The sequence below is a fragment of the Amblyraja radiata genome, chromosome 39 (assembly GCF_010909765.2).
Source record: "Amblyraja radiata isolate CabotCenter1 chromosome 39, sAmbRad1.1.pri, whole genome shotgun sequence".
Taxonomy (NCBI): Eukaryota; Metazoa; Chordata; class Chondrichthyes; order Rajiformes; family Rajidae; genus Amblyraja; species Amblyraja radiata.
In genome coordinates, this window is record NC_045994.1 from 3,312,180 (window position 1) to 3,335,611 (window position 23,432).

The 23,432-nt window shown below is 41.8% G+C and overlaps 2 protein-coding genes across 3 annotated transcripts in view; one reads left to right on the plus strand and one right to left on the minus strand.

Annotated features, from left to right (window-relative positions):
- The window catches only part of LOC116967400 (inactive carboxypeptidase-like protein X2), a 90,306-nt gene extending 74,779 nt beyond the window's left edge, over positions 1-15,527 (plus strand). The window contains exons 19-22 of the mRNA XM_033013920.1: positions 3,416-3,767; positions 7,648-7,787; positions 10,701-10,800; positions 13,555-15,527. Coding sequence (XP_032869811.1) covers positions 3,416-3,767; positions 7,648-7,787; positions 10,701-10,800; positions 13,555-13,850 — 888 coding nt within the window. The 3' untranslated portion in view covers positions 13,851-15,527. The remainder of the gene's footprint in view (positions 1-3,415; positions 3,768-7,647; positions 7,788-10,700; positions 10,801-13,554) is intronic.
- Positions 15,528-15,665: 138 nt separating this feature from the next.
- Positions 15,666-23,432, minus strand: part of pold2 (DNA polymerase delta 2, accessory subunit) — a 32,287-nt gene continuing 24,520 nt past the window's right edge. For both annotated transcript variants that reach the window (XM_033013922.1, XM_033013921.1), the window contains exons 4-10: positions 22,878-22,992; positions 21,830-22,028; positions 21,071-21,151; positions 20,748-20,905; positions 20,404-20,531; positions 19,794-19,895; positions 15,666-17,558 (exon numbers count right to left, since the gene is read on the minus strand). In XM_033013922.1, coding sequence (XP_032869813.1) covers positions 17,401-17,558; positions 19,794-19,895; positions 20,404-20,531; positions 20,748-20,905; positions 21,071-21,151; positions 21,830-22,028; positions 22,878-22,992 — 941 coding nt within the window. In that variant the 3' untranslated portion in view covers positions 15,666-17,400. The remainder of the gene's footprint in view (positions 17,559-19,793; positions 19,896-20,403; positions 20,532-20,747; positions 20,906-21,070; positions 21,152-21,829; positions 22,029-22,877; positions 22,993-23,432) is intronic.

Consider the following 23,432-nt stretch of genomic DNA (forward strand, 5'->3'; position numbering starts at 1 on the left):
CATACACAATCCATCAGTGTTGGTCTGGAAGCAGTCTCGTTGGACAATTCCACGTTTGTTAATACAGAGTACAAATGGAGTTGACGTCCTCCACAGAGGAACAAACAATGCTGGAGACCACATCATTTATAAAAGAGGAGCAAGGAGTTTATTCCGTGCTGAACCAATATTCTTTATTCAACCAACATAACCCCGCAGCTCCGCCCTTGCTCCTCCTCCCCCTGGTCGCAACAGAAACAGAGTCCCCCTAGTCCTTATCTTCCACCCCATCAGCCGTCGCATACAACACATAATCCTCCGAAATATCCGCCAGCTCCAACGGGATCCCACCACCAGCCACATTTTCCCATCCCCACCCCTTTCCGCCATCTGCAGAGACCGTTCCCTCTGCAACTCCCTGGTTAACTCATCCCTTCCCACCCAATTCACCCCCTCCCCAGGTACCTTCCCCTGCAACCGCAGAAGATGCAACACCTGTCCCTCTACCTCCTCCCTCGACTCTGGCCAGAGGCCCCGACAGTCCTTACAGGTTAGGCAGAGGTTCACTTGCACCTCCTCCAACCTCATCTACTGTATCCATTGTTCGAGATGTGGACTCTTATACATGGGCGAGACCAAGCGCAGATTGGGCGATCGTTTTGCCGAACACCTTCACTCAGCTCGCCTGAACCAACCTGATCTCCCGGTTGCTGGACACTTTAATTCTCCTTCCCATTCCTACACAGACCTTTCCGTCCTAGGTCTCCTCCATTGTCAGAGTGAGGCTAAACGCAAATTAGAGGAACAGCATCTCATATTTCGCTTGGGCAGCTTACAGCCCAGTGGTATGAATATTGATTTCTCTCACTTCAGGTAACCCCAGCATTCCCTCTCTCTCTATCCCTCCCCCACCCAAGTTGCACTAGATTCTCATTTTCACCCAACAAACAGCTGGACTATCTTCAGTTTAAACCAGCATCTGCAGTTCCTTCTTACACATAACAAGTCATTCCTTTCTTTAGATAAGACATCAAATATTGGAGTAACTCATCGGGACAGGCAGTATCTCTGGAGAGAAGGAATGGGTGACGTTTCGGATCGACACCCTTCTTCAGACTAGTCAGGTGAAAGGGAAACGAGAGATATAGTCAGTAATGTGGAGAGATATGGAACAAATGAATGAAAGAAATGCAAAAAAGTAACCCCCACCCAAGTCACACCAGCTTCTCGTTCTCACCTAGCAAATAGCGAACAATGGCCTGTTTCCTTTATCATCATTACTTTCATTTATTTGGACTATATCTCTCTGGACTAAATTAGTCTATACCTCTCGTTTCCCTTTCCTCTGACTAGCCTGAAGAAGGCTCTCGACCCGAAAACATCACTCATTCCTTCTCTCCAGAGACGTTGACTGTCCAGCTGAGTTACCCCAGCATTTTGTGTCTATCTTTGGTTTAAACCAACATCTGCAGTTCCTTTCTTTTGGTGCTTTTAGGATGTTGCTTCATTGCCCAGCGATCCAATGTATATGGCAATCCTTACGTAAATGCTTTGTCCTTTCCCCTCACTTTAGGTTGCTTGGCCAGAGAAAGTTCTCCTCTTGATTCTAAATTCAGTGGCTTGATGTTCACTGGACTCTTGTATGGTCATTTCTAGCTGTTAGAGACTTACTTCAGCAAGATACCTTTGCTCGTGTTCAGGGACCCACATGGACAGCATAGCTCTCCGCCCAGACAAGAATCCTCACCTGACATAGGCATCCAAACAAGAAAGTACAAACTAAAACAAAGGATCTCTTCAGTGATTCCTGGGATGGAAAATATGACGGGAGTGGTTCGATATTGGTATTGGTTTAGTATTAGAAACATAGAAACATAGAAAATAGGTGCAGGAGTAGGTCATTCGGCCCTTCGAGCCTGCACCGCCATTCAATATGATCATGGCTGATCATCCAACTCAGTATCCTGTACCTGCTTTCTCTCCATACCCACTGATCCCTTTAGCCACAAGGGCCACATCTAACTCCCTCTTAAATATAGCCAATGAACTGGCCTCAACTACCTTCTGTGGCAGAGAATTCCAGAGATTCACCACTCTCTGTGTAAAAAATGTTTTTCTCATCTCAGTCCTAAAGGATTTCCCCCTTATCCTTAAACTGTGACCCCTTGTTCTGGACTTCCCCAACATCGGGAACAATCTTCCTGCATCCAGCCTGTCCAACCCTTTAAGAACTTTATAAGTTTCTATAAGATCCCCCCTCAATCTTCTAAATTCTAGCGAGTACAAGCCGAGTCTATCCAGTCTTTCTTCATATGAAAGTCCTGACATCCCAGGAATCAGTCTGGTGAACCTTCTCTGTACTCCCTCTATGGCAAGAATGTCCTTCCTCATATTAGGAGACCAAAACTGTACGCAATACTCCAGGTGTGGTCTCACCAAGACCCTGTACAACTGCAGTAGAACCTCCCTGCTCCTATACTCATTTAAGAAACAGTTAGACAGGTATATGGATAGTTCAAGTTTGGAGGGATATGGACCAAACGTGGGCAGGTGGGACTAGTGTAGCTGGGACATATAGCCAAAGGGTCTGTTTCCACACTGAATCAATCTCTGATCGTATGGTCAGAGAGTGATACAGCAAGACAGTGCAAACTCCACACTGAAAAGTCACTGATCTGATTCAATATTTTACCTTGCTGAATGTTTTTAAGCATTTTCTTTATATTTGTTGGCATTGGTTTATTATTGTCACAGGCAATGAGATACAGTGAAAAGATTGTTTGCCGGCTATCCAGTCAAATCAAATTGCACCCATACACAGACTATAGTGGTGCTCCTACACAGAGAAAAATTCAAGGATTGCAGTGAGGTAGATTGGAAGATTGGGACTACACCCTAGTTTGTGGGAGGCCATGGTAGTGCATCGGTAGAGTTGCTGCTTTTACAGTGCTTGCAGCGCTGGAGATCCAGGTTCGATCCCGACTACGGGTGCTGTCTGTACGGAGTTTGTACGTTCTCCCCGTGACCGGGAACTTCGGTTTCCTCCCACACTCCAAAAACAAACAGGTATGTAGAAAAGATCCCCTTTGTGCTTGGAGCCAACATGGAGATTAGTTGGCTAGATGTTTGTGTAAATTGTCGCTGATGTGTGCAGGATAGTGTTAATGTGCGGGGCTCGCTGGTCGGCGCGGACTCGGTGGGCCGAAGAGCCCGTTTCCGCGCTGTATCTCTAAACTAAACTAAACTAAAGACCGCACAATAATCTGATAACAGTGGAGAGGAAGCTATTAGAGAATCAGAAGCTCAAACTGTAAATGGCCTCCAGAAGAAGAGTGCTAACTGTATTAGAGATAACAGATAATTGTGAACGAGATTCATATCTTGGGGCATGTACATTTGACCACCCTTTTCACCAATGTTTTTACATTTTACTCAGGTTGCTATGGAAACACGTGCCGTCGTAGCATGGTTAGAAAAGATCCCCTTTGTGCTTGGAGCCAACATCCTTGGAGGGGAGCAAGTGGTGACGTTTCCATTCAACATGGCAAGAGCCAAAGAGGAGAGTGAAGAGATGATGCGCAGAGCACAAATGGTAGAGGATTACGAGGAAGGGGAAAATCTCAGTTACCTGGATACTCCAGATGACGGGGTATTCCATTGGCTTGCCACCTCCTTTGCTTCTGCACATCTCGGGATGACTGAGACATATCAAGGCAAATGCCACACTGACGATTTCACCAAAGGTTTTGGAATCATCAATGGTGGTGCATGGCATCCATCTGTTGGCAGTAAGTATAATCTTACAGTAAAATTAATGGCACTGGAAGAGCGTTTCAATTCTAAAAATAAGCACTCCTGTGATAATAGTCACAACCCCAAGTTTAGAGATTTTATCGCTGGGAGGAATTCTGTATCTAAGCAATGTAGTTTAATCTTTCACTATGGATCATCTTAAAGCCCTGTCCCACGGTACGAGTTCATCTAAGAGCTCTCCCGAGTTTTTAAAAAATCAGACTTGTGGTAAGCACGGAGAATGAACGTAGCAGGTACGTCAGAGCTCGGGGACGTCTCTTAGCGCTAACGGCAGGTACTCGGGAAGACTCGCTAACGGCAGGTAAGCACGGGAAGATGTTGAAACATGTTGAAAAATGTCCACGAGAGCCCCGAGTACCGACGAGTGGCCATTGCCGTAAATCTCCGAGTTCGAATCAGGGCAAACTCGGGAGAACTCTTGGAATGAACTCGTACCGTGGGACAGGGGTTTTACACTAGTTCTATGTTATCACACTTTCTCAATCCACTCCCTACACACAAGGGGCAATTTACAAGGGCCAGTTAACCGACAAATCTGCACGTCTTTGGGATGTGGGAGACAACCTGGGGGCAACCCATGCAGTCACAGGGAGAACGTGCAAACTCCACACAGACACACCTGAGATCAGGATTGAACCCGGGTCTCTGGCGCAGTGAGGCAGCTGCCTGACCGGCTGTAGACTATAGATTAACAAACATATTTATGCTGACACATTACAGCATGTAAATGAGGAAAGAAATATGTCATCGTTTCCAGTAAAGATTATAGAGCAGAGCAAGATGCGCCACTCTGCGAAAAAAGCGTAGTATGACATGGGTGATTGTTGACGCCATTTTATTGAGCTGCAATTTACAATAATATTAATAACATTTACAATAATATTAACTAAATATGTGAAGTGATCGATGCTGTATAAAACACTGTTCCCTACAACACTGATTACACCAAAGATGATAGAGTGGATCAATCTTTGGAACGGATTACACCAAAGATACTAGAGGAGCATTGCCCGCCCGCTCCCTCGGGAGTGTCGACCGCGGGCAGACGCTTGAGGCTCTCCCGCCGGCCGCCTTCATCTGGTATCGAGGGGACCGAGAATCAGTCCTGATCAACTCAGGAGTGGAGGAAACGTCCTCTTCCCCCAAAGATACTAGAGGAGCCTCTAGTATCTTTGCTCTTCCCTGCGACCTGGTGTAAGAGCAGATTGTATAACTGTGGAGTCCGCCCCCGCTACCAAAGATGTGGCGTTTGGCATAAACAAATGGCGGCCGTGACGTTCCGTTACGTACTACACGTCAGTCCATTGGATTTCGGAGGAGTGGTCTATCTTGCTCCTCTAGGATCTTTGGTTTCCAGCTGAGGATGCACATTATCACCCTCTCATAAGATCATGCGATAGGAATCATGCAGAATTAAACCATTCATAGAAACATAGAAAATAGGTGCAGGAGGAGGCCATTTGGCCCTTCGAGCCAGCACCGCCATTCATTGTGATCATGGCTGAACATCCGCAATCAGTAACCCGTGCCTGCCTTCTCCCCATATCCCTTGATTCCGCTAGCCCCTAGAGCTCTATATAACTCTCTTTTAAATTCATCCAGTGAATTTGCCTCCATTGCCCTCTGTGGCAGAGAATTCCACAAATTAACAACTCTCTGAGTGAAAAACTTTTTTTCTCATCTCAGTTAAGGTGTAATCCGTCCCTTTTGTACAAAACTCCCTTACCCCAAAACAGATCCCAGTGGTCTAAGAATCTAAATCCCTCAAATCCCTTGAATCCTATGATTCAGCCCATCAAGTGTACTCCGTGATTTAATCATGACTGATCTATCTCTCCCTCCTAACCCCATTCTCCTGCCTCCCCCATAAACTCTGACGCCCTTACTAATCAAGAATCTATCTCTGCCTTGGTCTAATATTATAGTCATGAAGCTCTATTAGTGCTAGAACATGTTACTTGATGAAAAGATCAGAACAGGTTGACAGACCGAGCAAGATAATTATAATTTAAATTTTAAAGACACCTGCATTAAATTTCTTAAAGAGACAACTTAAGACATTGGAATTATAGGCATTTCATTTCCTATATTGGTTTAAGTAATCTGAAAAAACATTTACCAAGCCAGCTTTTGAAAACATTTGCAATATTAAATGCAGATTTTATCATTTATGATATTCATTTGTATCTTATCACACATTGTGTGTTAAACAAACACACTCAACTATATCCGCCGATTGTCCAGCTGCTTATTTCAGAAACATTCTGTTTTGGACACTTGCACAGAATCAGAGTTTTATTATGTCCTCACTTTGTAACTGTTTGAGAGTCTGTCAGTATTACAGAGATAGACACAAAAAGCTGGAGTAACTCAGCGGGACAGGCAGCATCTCGGGAGAGAGTGGGATCTTATAGAAACTTACAAAATTCTTAAGGGGTTGGACAGGCTAGATGCAGGAAGATTGTTCCCGATGTTGGGGAAGTCCAGAACTAGGGGGTCACAGTTTAAGGATAAGAGGGAAGTCTTTTAGGACCGAGATGAGAAAATCTTTTTTTACACAGAGAGTGGTGAATCTGTGGAACTCCCTGCCACAGAAGGTAGTTGAGGCCAATTCATTGGCTATATTTAAGAGGGAATTGGATGTGGCCCTTGTGGCTAAAGGGATCAGGGGGTATGGAGAGAAGGCAGGTACAGGATACTGAGTTGGATGATCAGCCATGATCATATTGAATGGCGGTGCAGGCTCGAAGGGCCGAATGGCCTACTCCTGCACCTATTTTCTATATTTCTATGTTTCTATGTTTTGGGTTTGAATCTGAAGAATCTCCTTCTCTCCAGAGATGCTGCCTTTCCCGCTGAGTTACTCCAGCTTTATGTGTATCTTTGGTTTAAACCATCATCTGCAGTTCTTTCCGAGGTATTACAGAACTATTACCAATTGACATGCGGAAGCCGTAAGCTTGTAACTACCTCCCACAAAGGTCAGGTGTAAGATTTGCTCAATGCTAGTTTCCTGCAATGGAAAGGCTTGAATGTTAATGTTACAGGAATAACAACCTTGTAAAGGGCCTATCCCACTTTCACGACCTAATTCACGACCTTTTTTACTCGTGGACATTTTTCATCAGGCTAGAAAAAACGCCCCGACCTACTTGATGCCACGAGTACCTACGACTAGCATCACGACCTCCTACGACGTCGTGACGACCATGCTGCGAGTACGAGTCAAGGGCAAACTCGGCAGAGGTCGTGAAAGTGGGACAGGCCCTTTACTGCGCTTCGGTTTCTTCTGGGGTGGAGGGTAGAGATGTGATCGCCATCTGGTGGTTGATCATAAATACATTTTGATGAACCATCCTGAATGGAAATAGGTTCATACTACAACACTGACCACAATTCAATAAAATAGAAATTTCCAAGGATATTCTCCTTTTAAAAAAAAAAACCACAAGAACATGCTGTAAAAGTTATAATAGGTTGTGTTGGAATTGCAGATGCTGGTTTAAAGCAAAGATAGAAACAAAACTGGAGTAATAGCGGGTCAGACAGCATCTCTGGAGAAAAGGAAGAGGTGACATTTTGGGTCGAGACCCTTCTTCAGACCGAGTCACGGGATATCAATTGTTCCCAGGCCTAATTTAATAAGTTATAACGCATTCTAATGTGCAATTGATAAATTCCAATTCAGGTTATGTATCCTCTTGCACTTGCTCTATTCAAAATGTTGTCACCATTCAGTGTTGTAATGCCTTTGCTGGTTTAGCTCTGCTGTTGGTTGGCTAAGGAGTGAAAGTTATTTGAAGGAGCGCTCTGTTGTACTGGAGCTGGTCCTAATGATTGTCTACCTTTCCACAGCTATGAATGATTTCTGTTACCTGCACACTAACTGCTTCCAGCTCTCCATTTACGTCGGCTGTGACAAATTCCCTCACAAGAGCGAGCTGCCTAAGGAATGGGAGGACAACCTGGAGGCTCTGCTCCACTTTATGGAACAGGTAATGGTAAACTGCAGGGTGCCAACTGCTGCATTCAGTATCCCAAGTCAGCTGCACCCGGTAAGATACAATCTCCACGTCCAAAATGTACTGAAAGTCTAATATTAGCCACACTCAGTTCCATGGGTGGATTCCACTTGCTCACCAAGACTAGCTGTTCTTCAGTACTCCACAATGTCATTTATTTTAATCATTTGTATGATGGAGCCATGTTTATCTTTTCAAAATACATCCTCACACTCATCAGGATTAGGTTCCATCTGTAGGAAGGAACTGCAGGTGCTGGTTTAAACCGAAGAGAGACACAAAAAACTGGAGTAATTCAGCGTGACAGAATGAAGCAGGGTCTCGACCCCATTCCTTCTCTCTAGAGATGCTGCCCGTCCCGCTGAGTTGCTCCAGCTTTTTGTGTCTATCTTAGGTTCCATCTGTCTGTACTCTACATCTTATCACACCATCAATGTCATCCTATTGCTGGACGAACCTCCCTGAAAATGACAACACATGGATAAGGGGGGTAAGTTTCTCCTATCAACACCACCAATGTTAAGCATCATCTGCAAAATTATATGTCCTACATTCCCATCCAACTCATTTACATAACAATCAGTTCCACCACTGATTAAGGGCCTGTCCCACTTGGCCGTCATTTGCGCGTCATTTACACGACCTCCAAAAATGTGGTTGTCGCGTTGTGACGCACGGATAGCGTGTGGGTAGCGTGGGACACGCGCATGGTGAGGCGTGGAGGAGTGTGGAGTTGCGCGTGATATCGCGCGGCGTTCCAGGATTTCGTGCTGCACGAAATCCTCACGCGCCATCTGTGTGACGTATCGTGTATGCACGCTGACGCATTGGGTACGCACGCTGATGCATTGGCGTCGCACGCTGGCGTCCCGACGCCTCACGTGTATCGCGTGGTGATGCATGGTTACGTCACCGTGCGTAACCATGCGTCGCCACATGCCGCAGGGTATTCTAATGACGTCACCCGCACCAGACGGCATGATGATGCGTGATTTGCGCGCGAAACGACACGTCGACCTATTTTACATATGACGCATAAAGGAGGCGCAAATGATGGCCAAGTGGGACAGGCCCTTAAGGTTCCATCTGTAGGAAGGAACTGCAGATGCAGATTCCTCCTTCCTGCAAGGGTTTCACCACTGATTTCTGTGGTACACCGCCAGTCACTGGCCTCTAGTCCTCAAAGCAATTTTCCACCATCAACCCCCCTACCTTCTCCTACCAAGCAAACTTGGAATGCAGGGCAAGTTGGATCATCTAGTTTCTAACCTTTTGGACTAATTTCCCACTAAAGCCATAAGACACAGGAGTAGAATGGAGGCCATTCGGCCCATTGAGTATGCTCTGCTATTTAATCAGTTGATTTATTTTTCTCTCTCAACCCCATTCTCCTGCCTCCCCATAACCTTTGATCCCCTTACCAATGAAGAACTAATCAAAGCCTCTGCTCTAAATATACCCAATGATTCATCTCCACTGCCGTCTGTGGCATAGAACCTTGTCAGATGCCTTACTGAACTTCATGCAGAAGCATAATCTGCCCTCATCAATTTACTTTGGAACCTCTTCAAAAAATTCCATCAAATTGGTGAGAGCTGATCCCTCCATAACGAAGGCATGTCGACCATCTTCAGTTAACCCCTCCCTTTTGAGTTTAGATTAAGCATGTCCAAATTTTCTCCAAAAGTATTGCCATTGATGAAGTTAAATCCTCAATGGTAATAATAACTTGGTTTATCTCCGCTGCCTTTCTCAAATACAAGTACACTTGCTGTACAGCGGTAATCCGTCACCTCATCTGTATTTAGTGAAAATGTCAAAATCTCTCGCAGCACCTTGGGATACATCATCGGGCCTTGGAAAGATACCAACCTTTAAACCCAATAAAACATCTTATAACTCTTTTTTAACAGCAACATGTAATGGTAGCCTCATACTGGGGATCTACCTCTATGAGTCTATGTCAGCATAGAAACGTGGGCCTCATTCATGTGGATGGAAATTCACAGCTTGTAAATTAGATGGGGAATGTTCAATTTCCTTTTAATATTTTTGTTTGAAGATTTTACACACCACAGGTATGGTGCTGAGGCCTACATGTGGCTTCCCTATGCTTACTAGATGCCTGTAGTATCCAGTAAATCACGTCCTTTGACACACTCCATCTGGATCAGTAAAGTGCAAGTAGAGTTGGTGGAAAATACAAAGGAGAGGATGAACAATATTGAGGGGCAGAGACAGTTAAATTTTAAAAATAGGATAATAAATTGGGTGTAGCATGAGGTCTAATTTGGAGCAAACAATTTAAAGGTGTAATGCAGACCAAGTCATGATTTTAAAAGAAAAGTGATTTCATGATTAAAAGTGAATTCATGATCAGTCTGAAGAGGGTCTCGACCCGAAACGTCGCCTATTTCCTTTGCTCCATAGATGCTGCCTCACCCGCTGAGTTTCTCCAGCATTTTTGTCTATCATGATTAAAACTACTAACTATGCCAAGATAAGGGGCGGCACGGTGGCGCAGCGATAAAGTTGCTGCCTAACAGCACGTGAGACCCGGGTTCGAATCCGACTACGGCTGCCTGTCTGTACGGAGTTTGTACGTTCTCCCCGTGAATTTTCTCCGAGATCTTCGGTTTCCTCCCACACTACAAAGACGTACAGGTTTGTAGGTTAACTGGCTTGGGTTTGTATACTTGGCAGAAGTGTAAATTGTCCCTTGTGTGTGTAGGGTTGTATTAATGTGCGGCACTGCAACAGGAAGCAACTTGTATTTTCTCTTGTTTTAAGTTCTTGGAAACAGGATATAAAATACATCAAAAGTAAGAATGTTATTGCAATATATATTGGAAACAAAATTCTTGCGCTCACACCACTTCATTTCAGATACATCGTGGAATAAAAGGTCTGGTACGGGATTTGGATGGAAATGCAATTGCCAATGCCACAGTGTCAGTTGATGGAATAAACCATGACGTGAAAACAGGTAAAATAACCCAATTAAATTAATCCAGTAAAATACAATTAACCAAAATAGTATCCATAGCCTAGAATGTAGGATACGAAGGCCAAAAGAAGTTTAAGGGGGAGCACCCTTTATCCTCTCTGATCACCTCCAGCCTTGGTTTACTTTAGTTGCCCCGTTCTCCTGGTCTCTCTCCCACATGACTCATCAGCCTATCAACCTCTCCATCTTGATCTACCTATTATTCAACAACACAAAGTGCCGGAGTAACTCAACGGGACAGGCAGCATCTCTGGAGAACATTGATAGGAGACGTTTTGGGTGGGACGCTCCTTCAATCTTAAGGATCCAACCCGAAACGTCATCTATTCGTGTTCTCCAGAGATACTGCCTGACCCTCTGAGTAACTCCAGCATTCTGTCCTTTTGTGTGAATAAGCACCTGCAGTTCCTGTTGTTCCATGGATGATCAGCGATGATCACATTGAATGGCGGCGCTGGCTCAAAGGGCCGAATGGCCTACTCCTATTGTCTATTGACATCCACCTATCACTCGCCAGCTTTTAGCTCACACCTTTTTATACCAGCTCTTGCCCTCTACTCCATCAGCCTGAAGGAGATTCCCTAACTGAAATGTCATCTGACCATTTCACTCCAGATGCTGCCTAACCTGCCAAGTTTCTCCAAGTTTGTTTTATGCTCATAAAATCCAAGTGATATTACAGTCCATCTGAGCAATGCTACTTGAAAATAAGTTTGCATGTAAAATTAATACCAAGACAAGCAAGGTCTCAGAAAATGGGCAGCACAGTGGTAGAGTTACTGCCTTACAGCGCCAGAGACCCGGGTTCGATCCTGATTATGGGTGCTGTCTGTACAGAGTTTGCATGTTCTCCTTGTTACTGTGTGGGGTTTCCTCCGGGTGCTCCGATTCCCTCCCACATGCCAAAGGCGTACAGGTTTGTAGGTTAATTAGCTTTGACAAGTTGTAAACACTGTCCATGGACAGTGTTAGTGTACAGGGTGATTGCTGGTCGGGGCAGACTCGGTGGGCTGAAGGGCATGTTTCCATGCTGTATCTCTAAAGTCTAATCTAAGAAAATCTAAAACTGTTGCCATTTCAGTGCATTGGACCAGAATGCAGCCAAAGAATGGACTACAATTAATTTGGTGCTTCATAGTAATCAAACTCTAAGAAAGAGTAATGATAGGAAAGGAGGAAGGGAACCAAGAACATTCTTAACATTCCAGCTCGGCCAATTAAAGGGCCTGTCCCAATTTGTGATTTTTTTTTTCGGCGATCATCAGTGACTGACGCCCATAGTCGCCCTAAAAACCGTCAAGTTGTATGACATACGCTGCCCTCGGGTAAGGCCCGGTTAGGGTTAGCTTGTGATTTTAACGTGACTTCTACCTGATGTGTGCATACCATTCCCTGTGCAATTCTCCTTTTGCATGGGGCTAATGTATCTATATGCTTCCATTTCGAGCATTATGGTGGAACGTGGGCCATATTGTACTGAAGATGAGCATTGTAGTTCCTGGAACTACATAACCTTAATCCGGCCAATATACCTGTATGTGAAAAAGTCATAAATCCTCAATCCAAACACCATGCACAAACCCCTGCACTGAATTCCCACCTCCTTGAGTTATGTATCCCATACTTGCACCTCTCTACCCCATCGCTATTCCAACTACAAGCCTTCTCGGGCTTCATATTATACCCTATCACAGCCTTTTGTCTTTACATATCTGTTTTTTGCCCAACCATCTATCAATTATCCCTTCACCTATATGCTCCTATCACGTACCTGGTTTTGTCCTGGCCCCATCTCTTGTCCAGCTTTCTCCTCCCCACCTACCACAATCATCGACCTGAAATGTCACCTATCCATGTTTTCCAATAATGCTGCCTAACCTGCTGAGTTACTCTAGCACTGTCTTTCTTTGTGAAGCAGCATCTGTGGTTCCATGTGTCAACCTTCATTCATATTTGGTCCCTATAGGCTACAAATTCAGTTGCATTGCACCTTTATGATTGTCGATTTGTTTCAGGTTGGTCAGGGTTAGGGCTAACCCTAACTGGGCGTCACCCGCAGGACAGCAGACGTCAGCGTGTGACAGGGCGAATGACATAAGACACCCAGATGTCACCTGAAGATTTTGAACATTCCAAAATCGCGGGGGCGGCAGGGAGACACTGCGCGCCACAACACGTGTCATGCCCTAACAACCTCTTTTCAGGCTGGCGCCGAAAATGTCGCCCAAGTGGGACAGGGCCCTTAAGATTGACTCGTTCAATAAAGTGTAGGCGAAAACTGAAACCAAACACCCACCCCAAAAACATGGATGGTTGGGTAATTGCATCAACTTTGATAGGTTAGAAAAATATCAAAATATAAGAAACAATGAGAAAGGGCAGTTGATCAGCCATCATTTTATTGTTTCTCCAGACACGTGTAGTGGGTTTAAATCACATACTAATTGGTATCCAAAAGTGAAGGTGAAAGATGGATCCATGACAGTCATATCTTGTAGAGCAGTATTCAAATTCTGAACTGAAAAGTTATATAATTTAATCTCTTGGCTTCATTTTGAGGAAACAAACTCCAGTTGGTCAGGAGAATACTAGATTTTTTTTTAGATAGAAACTAAATAATTGTTCAACTTTTTAGGGTGCTTAGTTTTGTTATTGTGACTGTTCCTGCCTGCAGGTGTTATCTGACAAGTGTTTTGATCCACTGAGATCGTTTCCCTTGTGCTCTTTTTCCAGCGGCTGATGGCGACTATTGGCGAATACTGAACCCTGGCGATTATCAAGTGACTGTGAAAGCAGTGGGTTACGCAGCCGGCAACAGGGTGTGCTACGTGGGATACGAGAACGAAGCAAGGCAGTGCGACTTTCATTTGCGCAAATCCAACTGGCAGAGAATACAGGAGATCATGGAACAATATGGACGCACGCCCATTAACGTGATCATGAAGCGAGGAAGGAGAGTAAAGAAGATCCGCAGAATTCGAGTGCGTGCAGGACACCGGATGCGACACCAAAACCAGACCCGGACTTAGAGTAGAGAACTCGTTCACTTGTACATTCGTGGATTTAATTAGGGGGTGCAGAGTCCTCTATTTAGAACCAATTATGTCACGGAAGGGCTTTTAATAATATGTCTGTTGAAAAAGTTTGACCAATGTTGTGAATTGCCATCATCAGGCCCAGATCAATACGAGTGTGGATCAAGTTTCAGGCAGATTTAATTTTGTGAAGAGACAGATCAGCACTTGTTTAAAACTGACCTGTCAAACAAAGCGACATTGGTACTAACATAGTAGTTTATATACAGCACTATGTATTGTTGCCCAGTTTTATCAGATGAGAATCAAACCTATCTTATGGCCAAGCTTAACATGGGTGCTTCAGGATGAAAATGAGTCTCCAAACCTCACCTTTTGTGCAATTTAATTAGAAAGAAACATATACAACCATCCTAGTACAGCAAAACTGCAACCTACATCGACTTCCCTCACTGAATCAAATTAAACTCCATGACATACATTTCAAGTTAGTTTTCAGAAACCTTATTTCATCTGAATATGCAAAACTCTAGCCAAAAACAAATTTAGTAGATTTCTAGATATAAGGGAAGAAAAAACAAACTTCTAGAGGTACTCATCAAGTAGCAAAATTAAACATTTAATTGCTGCAACACTATAGCTGATTACTGCCAATTACAGTAGATGCGGAAACAACTGCTCAGATTATTTTCTATTCACTACGTTAAATAAAGATTTGTAAAGGTTTGAAATTTTATTAAAGAACAATTCTAAAAATGGTCACCAGGTCTGTTCTGTAAACAGAAAAACAGAGCAAACATTTCAGGCCTCAGATTTGAAAAAGTTGGTTCCTACTTCTATTTGTAAAATGAATGCCAGAGCTCGAGAGATAACCACTACTTGCTCCAGTGCAGTGTATTTTCTAACATTGAACCAGTTATCATGTGGACCTAACGTGAAAACAATCTTTAAAAACATCAGACAAAAATGACGACAAAGGCACACACGGCAATAGCAAGCGACTTTTCAGTGATCTGGTAAAAACCGTTCAACACTTGCTTGTGCCTTCCACCCTTATTATTGTTGAGCGTTGGAAGTCAAATGTCTCACAAATAAATCATGGAAAGATTACTGGTGCACTTCTGTTTAGTAACTTGTCAGTTTCTTTGTTGAACTAAATTAAGGCGAATGTTGCAATCAAAAGCAACGTTTTCGTCTATTCCACCAAATAGACTTCTTAGAATGGAAAATTACTGTTATTGATAGCTACAATCTCATAACAAGTAGCATGATAAATTTCTATGACTGAGGTAGACATTTTAGTTCCAGGGAGAATGTAAATCTCGATTTTTTTTCTTTCATCGCACAACCAATTTTAGATTGGTATTAATAACAATAGTTTTCAATACTGGGAAATGTGTTCATTGATTAGATGTTGAGAGTGATGTGCATTCATCTCAGTGAATAGACTAGATGGAGGGGTAAAGATTATGGTTAATAGCAAATTTCTTAAAGAGAGATCGGTAATTAATATTGCAGTCATAATTATTTTCTTGTGCAAATGTTACATAATAGAAAAGGTTTATTTCAAATAGATAGAAAATCTAAATAGATAAGGTTCTCATATGATTTCATTGCACAGAAGTTCCTTTATGTCTCAAAATGTATCTATCATTTTAAAACAGAATAAAAGATAGCACGGAATGAAGTACTACTTTTAATTGGAGTTTAATTTTCAAAACTGCAGCAATATTTCATACATGTTCCTTTATGTCTCAAAATGTATCTATCATTTTAAAACTGAATAAAAGATAGCACGGAATGAAGTACTACTTTTAATTGGAGTTTAATTTTCAAAACTGCAGCAATATTTCATACATCCAAATCAAGTCTCCTAATACGTTAGCAGGACCAGCTTATGCACCATTCTTCTGCATTCAAAATTCTGGATTAAGTGATCGAAGTCATAGTAAATCTTGCTCACCCGTGACCCTTGCTTATCATTCTACAATGGCTCCTGGTCTGGAGTTGCTCCATTTTAAAATACTTATCCTTGTAATTACCCATCCAGGGATTCACTCTACCATGTGTATCTTCCTCCAAACGCAGTAACTTCCAAAATCCTTGCACGTTTTTTGTTCTGGCATCTTCTGGGGTCGCCCTTGTCAAACTGCTTCACCTCAGGCAGTTTTGCCGCCAGTTATGGCGGCACTATGCTCCACAATTCCCTCAATAATTGTCAGCACTTTGATTCAAACCTCAAAACCCAACTCAAACTAGTTTTTTTAGTCATCCAGCACATTTATAATCACAAGTTGATCATTTGTTTTCTGCTTTTGTATATTTTTCACTAAAACATAAGAAATGCAAATCATAGAAAAACAAGGATTCAAATCCACTACTAATAAGTAGAACTGAATAATCTTCGCTGGGCGAGCTGAAAGGACTGTAGGTGAAAATAATGCAGTCCTATTCAAGTAAATGCAAAATTGCTTAGAATTCAGTATGTAAATTGTAAACATTGGTCAAAATCAAATTCACACAGTGATGGCAGTTATGCAATAAAAATACAGACAGCTTGCAAATGTCCCACCAAAACTACAGTGTATTCATTACTTGCAGTAACTTGAAAAGCTCAGCCAAGTTCCACAACTTATTACCTTAAAACATAACTCCAGCAAATGGCTGGCATCTTATATGGGCTGCTCAGGAATAGAATTAATGATACAATGATTGGAGTAGCAAAAGGAAACAGATTGAGTAGAATAGCAATGTTAATTTTATGCTTTAACTCTCTTCGCTAGGATAAAGTTAGGCCTTATATCAGTAAGCACAACATTTGTTATTGTGCATTTAGCTACAATGATCCCCAATTATATATTACATAAGAATTCTCAAATATTTTACAACAAAATGTTTATTTAAAAAAATACTTCAAGAACTTAGCATCCACCAGACAGACAATGTATTGAAATTAACAGCACCTTCTACTTAAGTTTATTTTCAGAAATGCTTCATATCCAAATATACCAGGTATAGAAAAAAGGATTGTGCTATAAATCACAGAAAAAGTGACGGTATAAAAGTACAACCACCCCAAAATTTTTTTTTAAAAACAAGAACTCTGGTACCTATTACCAAAGTTTAACATTCTTTCACTAATAGCTTAAATTGACTCTTGTAAACTATTCCTCAGGGATAGTTTGAATATCAGCACATTAATGTTAACTAGACAAATAGTAAGGTCTCTCATTACATGTTAAAATCATATCTTGTATTTTGAAAACAAACCAATGAGACAAGATTAAGAGGCTCATTGATCAATTTTAGAGTTTAACAAAATATCAGCTCTCTCCACATTACTGCACGGTACTTCAGGAGAAGCAACAGGCTCAAAACAAAAATGGTGACAAATCATTTCTTCCAAATGTCACCACCAACTGTGAAAGATGCACAGGACATTAGTTGCTCACTGAAGTGCATCATAGCATTCTGCAGAGCGTGCTTCGACAAACAGGAACAGAACCAGTTTCCAAGTCCAAAGAAATTTAAACCATTTGTGCATTCAGTGACTGATGTCCATTTCACCAATGTCGTCCTCAGCAGAGAAAGCAGAGAAGCTGACAGGTTGACATTCAAGAGTCCGCAAGTTCACCAGACAGGCCTTTTGTGTGGTCGCAAATTCTGGGACGGCAACCAAAAGCAACCGTTGTCCTTCTACACCTAAGAACAGACAACATTTTCCTTCATTACTGCAAAGTATAAAAACTGGCAATGCACAAGAGGCTTTCAGTGGCCCGGGAGTCTAATGAAAAGGCAAGGCCTCCTCACAAATATGTTACAAGTATTTCCAGCTCAAGTATCATCTCCTTGCATGCCTAGATTTATCAGCACAACCATTGCACAAATCTGGAGAACCTCGGCTCAAAGGTTCGATGATAAAACAATGGGTGGACAATAACATTAAATCAGATAAAGTGTACGTTTAAAAACATCTTTAGATAAATATATATCTACATAACCCATCATATTATTTACTTCATTTGTAGGAATGAAGTGAAATGTCTCATTACAAAGTAAACAGTAAAGTAGAGCAGCATCACACCTATTGCCCCTTCTAGAACTACTATATACAGATCCACAACAGATTTGGTTCCAGAGCCTTTCCAGTATTATGCGTTTTGCCAGACCAACAGAGGTAACAGCCTTGGGGGGGGGTAGGCTGAGTAAGCGGCCTGCAAAGTCAACCGCGGAAGTCAGCTGTGGGAACGGATCTGCTTGTGCCGGCTACAGACAGCAAATTCGACCTGCCGATTGGCCATGGTAGTCCTGATGAGGTAAAGATCGGCTGCCTGACCCCGCACTAGGCGCCACATTTTCGTGGGGGGATTCCACCAGTTGACAGAAAACCGGTGGTGGACTTTTATTTGAAACTGCAAATTCTGCATACGAGGCTGCCAAATTCTCTTTTGAAGAACTTAAACTGGATGTTTTGCACTCAACTGTGCTCTACATCTCTATGAAAAAAAGTGATCAATTTTGATTAAATCAATGTAATAGTTTTAAACCCAAGAGCCGTGTTTGGCTTATCCTATTTCAATCACAACCCCATGGGGATACTGACTGGTGAACTTCATTGCAGATTATTCAAGTAGATTGCCTTGAGAACCCGATTGTGTATTGCGAGCTACAGCAAAACGTTACTTTCAGATCAATTCATCACATTCATACCACTCCCAGCTTTAGAAACACAAATGCAAAAAAACGGTTTCAATGTTTAGCAGCCTATCTGCACATGTCCTCAAAGTAATCCAAATGGTTTATGTATTAATACAATAGTTGCATTAATTCTACAGATGATCAAGAACATTAGAAAAAAAAAACCCAAATAACTTTAGAGTTATGATCAAGATAGACCAAAAAACGGGAGTAACTCAGCGGGTCAGACAGCATCTGAGGAGAAAAGGAATAGGTGACGTTTTGTGTTGAGACCCTCAGAGTTATGATTTGTGTTAATACATCTCTGGTATGTGGTAGGGTCCTGAGGAGTGTTGTGGAACAGAGACCCCAGGGCGCAGGTACAAAGTTCCTTGAAAGTCGCAACACAGGTAGGTGGTGCATGGCATGCTTACCTTCATCAATCTGCATAGAGTACCTGAGTTTGGACACCATGGTGCACCTGCACATGGTTCTGGCAAGGATGCATTTGAAGTACAGGGTACAGTTCTGGTCACCCTGCTACATGAAAGACGTAATTAAACAGGAAAGAGCACAAAAAGGATTTACAAGGTTGTTGCCAGGACTGGAAGATTTGAGTTCAAAGGAAATGCCGAATAGACCAGGACTTTTTGTTAACCCCAGGAGCATTGAGGTATATAACATCTTGACAGGCAGATAAGGCAAATAAGCCACTCATTTCTCAAGGGAATGACATTCAAAAACTAGAGGGCATAGGTTTGAGAGCAGGGAAAGATTTTTATCAGACCCAAGGAATGAATTTTTAACAGAGGGCAATAGGTACATGGAACAGGCTACCAGAGGAAGCTGTGGAGGCTGATACAATTAAGGCATTTAAAAGACACTTGCACAGATATATGGATAGGAAAGATTTGGAAGGATATGGGCCAGGCACTGGCATGTGGGACTGGATCAGTTAGGCAACTTTGCTGGCATAGGTAAGACCTAATTTCGTGCTGAATAGCTCTTTAACTCTAATGCTGCGGCTAAGCATGATTCCCCAGTGCATTCCTCCATATTGTTATTACTCACAATAAAAATGCAAGATATTAGCACACATTCTAAACTCATGCTCAGTAGACTTGCTTCAAATTATTCCCATTTTTGGTATCTTGAAAATATTTTAACTTTATTCTTCATTTCAGCCCAAAAAGAGATTAGGCTTCCAGTGCAATACAATATTTCCAATGCCATATAATAATTAATAACAGCAATCCTCACCTTTGATGATTTTTGATTTGAATGACGGAGCATTGCCACAAAAGTAAACATGAGGACAATCCTTGATAATGAACGGGTCAGTTTCGTAGAATGGGTAACATCCTAAGAACATGAACACAAGAGATACTTCTAAACTTAATATTACTCCATCACGGCAGGACATTAAACAGCAAAAAACAACCACAGCCCCTTAGTTCCTAGGACAGAATATAACTACATAAAGTCACAAAAATGGTAGATTACAGCTTACTTCCAATGCTATATTTTAATAAAACACAGAATATAGAAATTAGATATCCTTCATATATTGGAAAGAGTCGAATGTATAATTTGTTATATGCACCAGAAATTGAATAATTAAATTCTTACTGGCTAAGCTTTGTTGGCTCATGAACACAATAGCACAAATATAATCGATAATACAATAAATTATCAGCGATACTAGGTAACCAGACTATAATAGTGCAAACCTAAGTATGAAGTGCAACCAAAACAAAGTTCATAGTAGATCGTTGCTAAGGTAGGGTCCTGGTTAGGGACAAGTTGAAATATCTACAGAGAGGCCAAAAGTGCAGGAGAATTAGGTTCTATCGTTGCTCTAAAGGCTTACCAAGTGTGTCAGGCGCAGTAGGGCTCAAGTGGCCAATCTTTAAAGTCCATTCCAGGATTTCCAAGTGATCATTCATACTGCTATAACAGAATATGTCGTTCACATTCTGTCCTGCTGTACCCAGAAATCTAAACACAAGGATTCAAATTTAGGTTTCACAATGCAATTCAAAAGACATTGCAATTCAAAATCTATTCATTTTGATAATCCTTAAATTAAGAGTCCACTTCGCGTGCTGCTAAACAAAATCTTTCACATTTAAAACAGTCATGCTTGCCAGGACGCCTACAAAACACAATCTTACTTTGATTGTTGTTTGCACACATTTACCCCTTGGTCAATACCTGACTCCGTCAATATCTGCTTGGTAAGGGTTGGTGACCAGCTGCATCGTGGGGTAGGTAACAGCTTGTGGAAACATACAATGGTGCAGAGGCTGCTGTGGCAACGTATAATTTGTTGGATCAAATTCACCAGGCATGCAATCAACAGGAACGGAGGCCTGCAGTGAACACAGTAAAAATAATACATCCATCCTTCAACAATCATGGCAACTTGAATACACGCATTTACTGAAATCACAAACTCGCTCAGTTTAAAAATAAATAGGAAGTTCCATCATTTCTTCTACAGTATATACTGACAATAGCAAAGTAAGAATACATACACTCAGTTGCACCAGGATTTCATCCAGCATTTTAATGGCTTCTACACTAGCAGCCTGTGTCTTCTTTGTTAGGTATTTTGCCTAAAACACAAGTAGCAGGTTAGAAAGTTATACATTTGCAAAAGACATAAAAATAAACTGTCAGGTAAAATAATCATGTACCAGGACTGGTTCTCCTCAGTTCATGAATTAACATCGGATCATCCAACAATTTGATCATCCAAATAATTAATGTAACCCCAATTATATTCACATTGCAGCCTGATAAATAAACTTATCCCATCCAACCTGAAATTATCAGTCCCTGCTTCCACTAATCCCAGAGTTATAGCAATTAAGGTACCAGCTATTTTTTACCTCAACACTTCTCACTGACCATTTTAACAATCAACAAATTCAGAATTGCAGAACGTAAAATTCCAACACTCCAAACTTAATTCCTTTGCGTAGCTCTTGAACCTGGGGAAAGATTCACTGTGAAGCATAGCACAGTGGTACAGCTGGTAGTAGAGCTGTATCTTTCACTCAAATGTATACAAAAAAAATATGAATGGGCCATTTTGGTTTAAATGCCCAACGAGTAAATTCTCCTCTCAGCTAAGCTAAACTAAAACTCTAAACTAAACTACAAAGCTAAGCATTTTGTAAATTTTTACGTACATCGTTGAATTTCAAGTCACAGATTGTCAGATTTATTTAATAACACCTTCTGTTCATTTCCCACCTTAAACTTGAAGCACATGACTTTTTTGAGATTACCTTGTTGAAAGAATCTTTATTCTGGGTGTTGCGACTGAGAAGGTTTCCTGCCAAAATCACACGAGAAATTTTTGCGGCACTACTCTGCTCGCCCTCGTCTCCCAATTGTCCCGTTACCATGTCAATGAGAAGTTGCAAACCGAGAAGACTGTCCGCATTCTTTCCACCCAAGCCAAGGCCCGAAACCAATAAAACATACCTTCAAAATAGCAAATAAGGTACAATTAATTCACAGGAATTACTATAATCAAATTTTGAAGATTAAGGAATGACCTGAGTTATGAAGTAATTGAAATCTAGCCTAAATGAAATCTTCAAACTTGGAGTAAAAGAGGGTTAGGTAACATCTTTTCACTCCAGATTATGATAACATTAATAAGGGGATCTTAGAGACCTTATATAGCGCTCTACTTTTGAGGTGTTTCTGAGGCAATGAAAACACTGAACAAAGAATATGAAGAACCAGGTACTTAAAATTCATCTAAAAGTGTTGGGCCAAATAGCCACATAGGAATATAAAAGAAAGTAACAGCACTCAGCCATTCAGCCCCTTGAGCTTGGCTTATCATTCGATTATGGCCTTGGCTCCATTTTCCTACCTGACCCCATAACTCTTAGCACCCTATAGCTCAAATATATCTCAGCGCGCTTTATAAAAAAATAAAATATAATAAAATAAAACAAAATATAATAATTGCCAATAAAGAGAACTGAAAAACAAAAAGACAGTGGTGTAAAACAACATCAAATTAGGCATGTACATGTCCTCCCTAGGTTACGACATAGTTGCACTCCCACGAACTGTTTGTGTGTTCCCAGGAACTGTTTGCAAGTCAGTAAAAGCCGCCGAGGATCAAGTTCCCACCTGGTAAAAATGCCTACAGTTCTGCGGCAGCCAGCAAATCCAAACCACTCATCACCCAGATACTAGTTCATATATACAGGCTATACGCTAGTCAGGCAATAGACAGGAGGACCTGTATCTGCTGTCAATCATAGAAATCTAGAAATTCTCTTAAAATGAATTAAATAAAATTGTTTTCATTACCTATCAGTGTCCGATACTGGCAGTTGCTGCTGTGGTGGGATATCCGAGGTACAAAGATCCTCCACAAGGAACTTTCCATTATCCTGCTCTGCTCCAAATAATGCAATAACCGCCCCTGGTAAACAAGGCACATGATGATGTTAGATGCAGGTATGAACTGCAATACCAAGAGTTGCAAATAGACAAAAATATATATAAAAAGGAGGCCACAGCACTTGGGGTAATTATAGGGATAGTTGTAATCATGGCAGAAACATTTAAAATAAATAACCACAGATTGAGAAAAACATTTTTCACACAGAGAGTGGCGAATCTCTGGAATTCTCTGCCACAGAAGGTAATAATAATAATAATGGATGGGATTTATATAGCGCCTTTCTAATACTCAAGGCGCTTTACATCGCATTATTCATTCACTCCTCAGTCACACTCGGTGGTGGTAAGCTACTTCTGTAGCCACAGCTGCCCTGGGGCAGACTGACGGAAGCGTGGCTGCCATTCTGCGCCTACGGCCCCTCCGACCACCACCAATCACTCACACACATTCACACACAT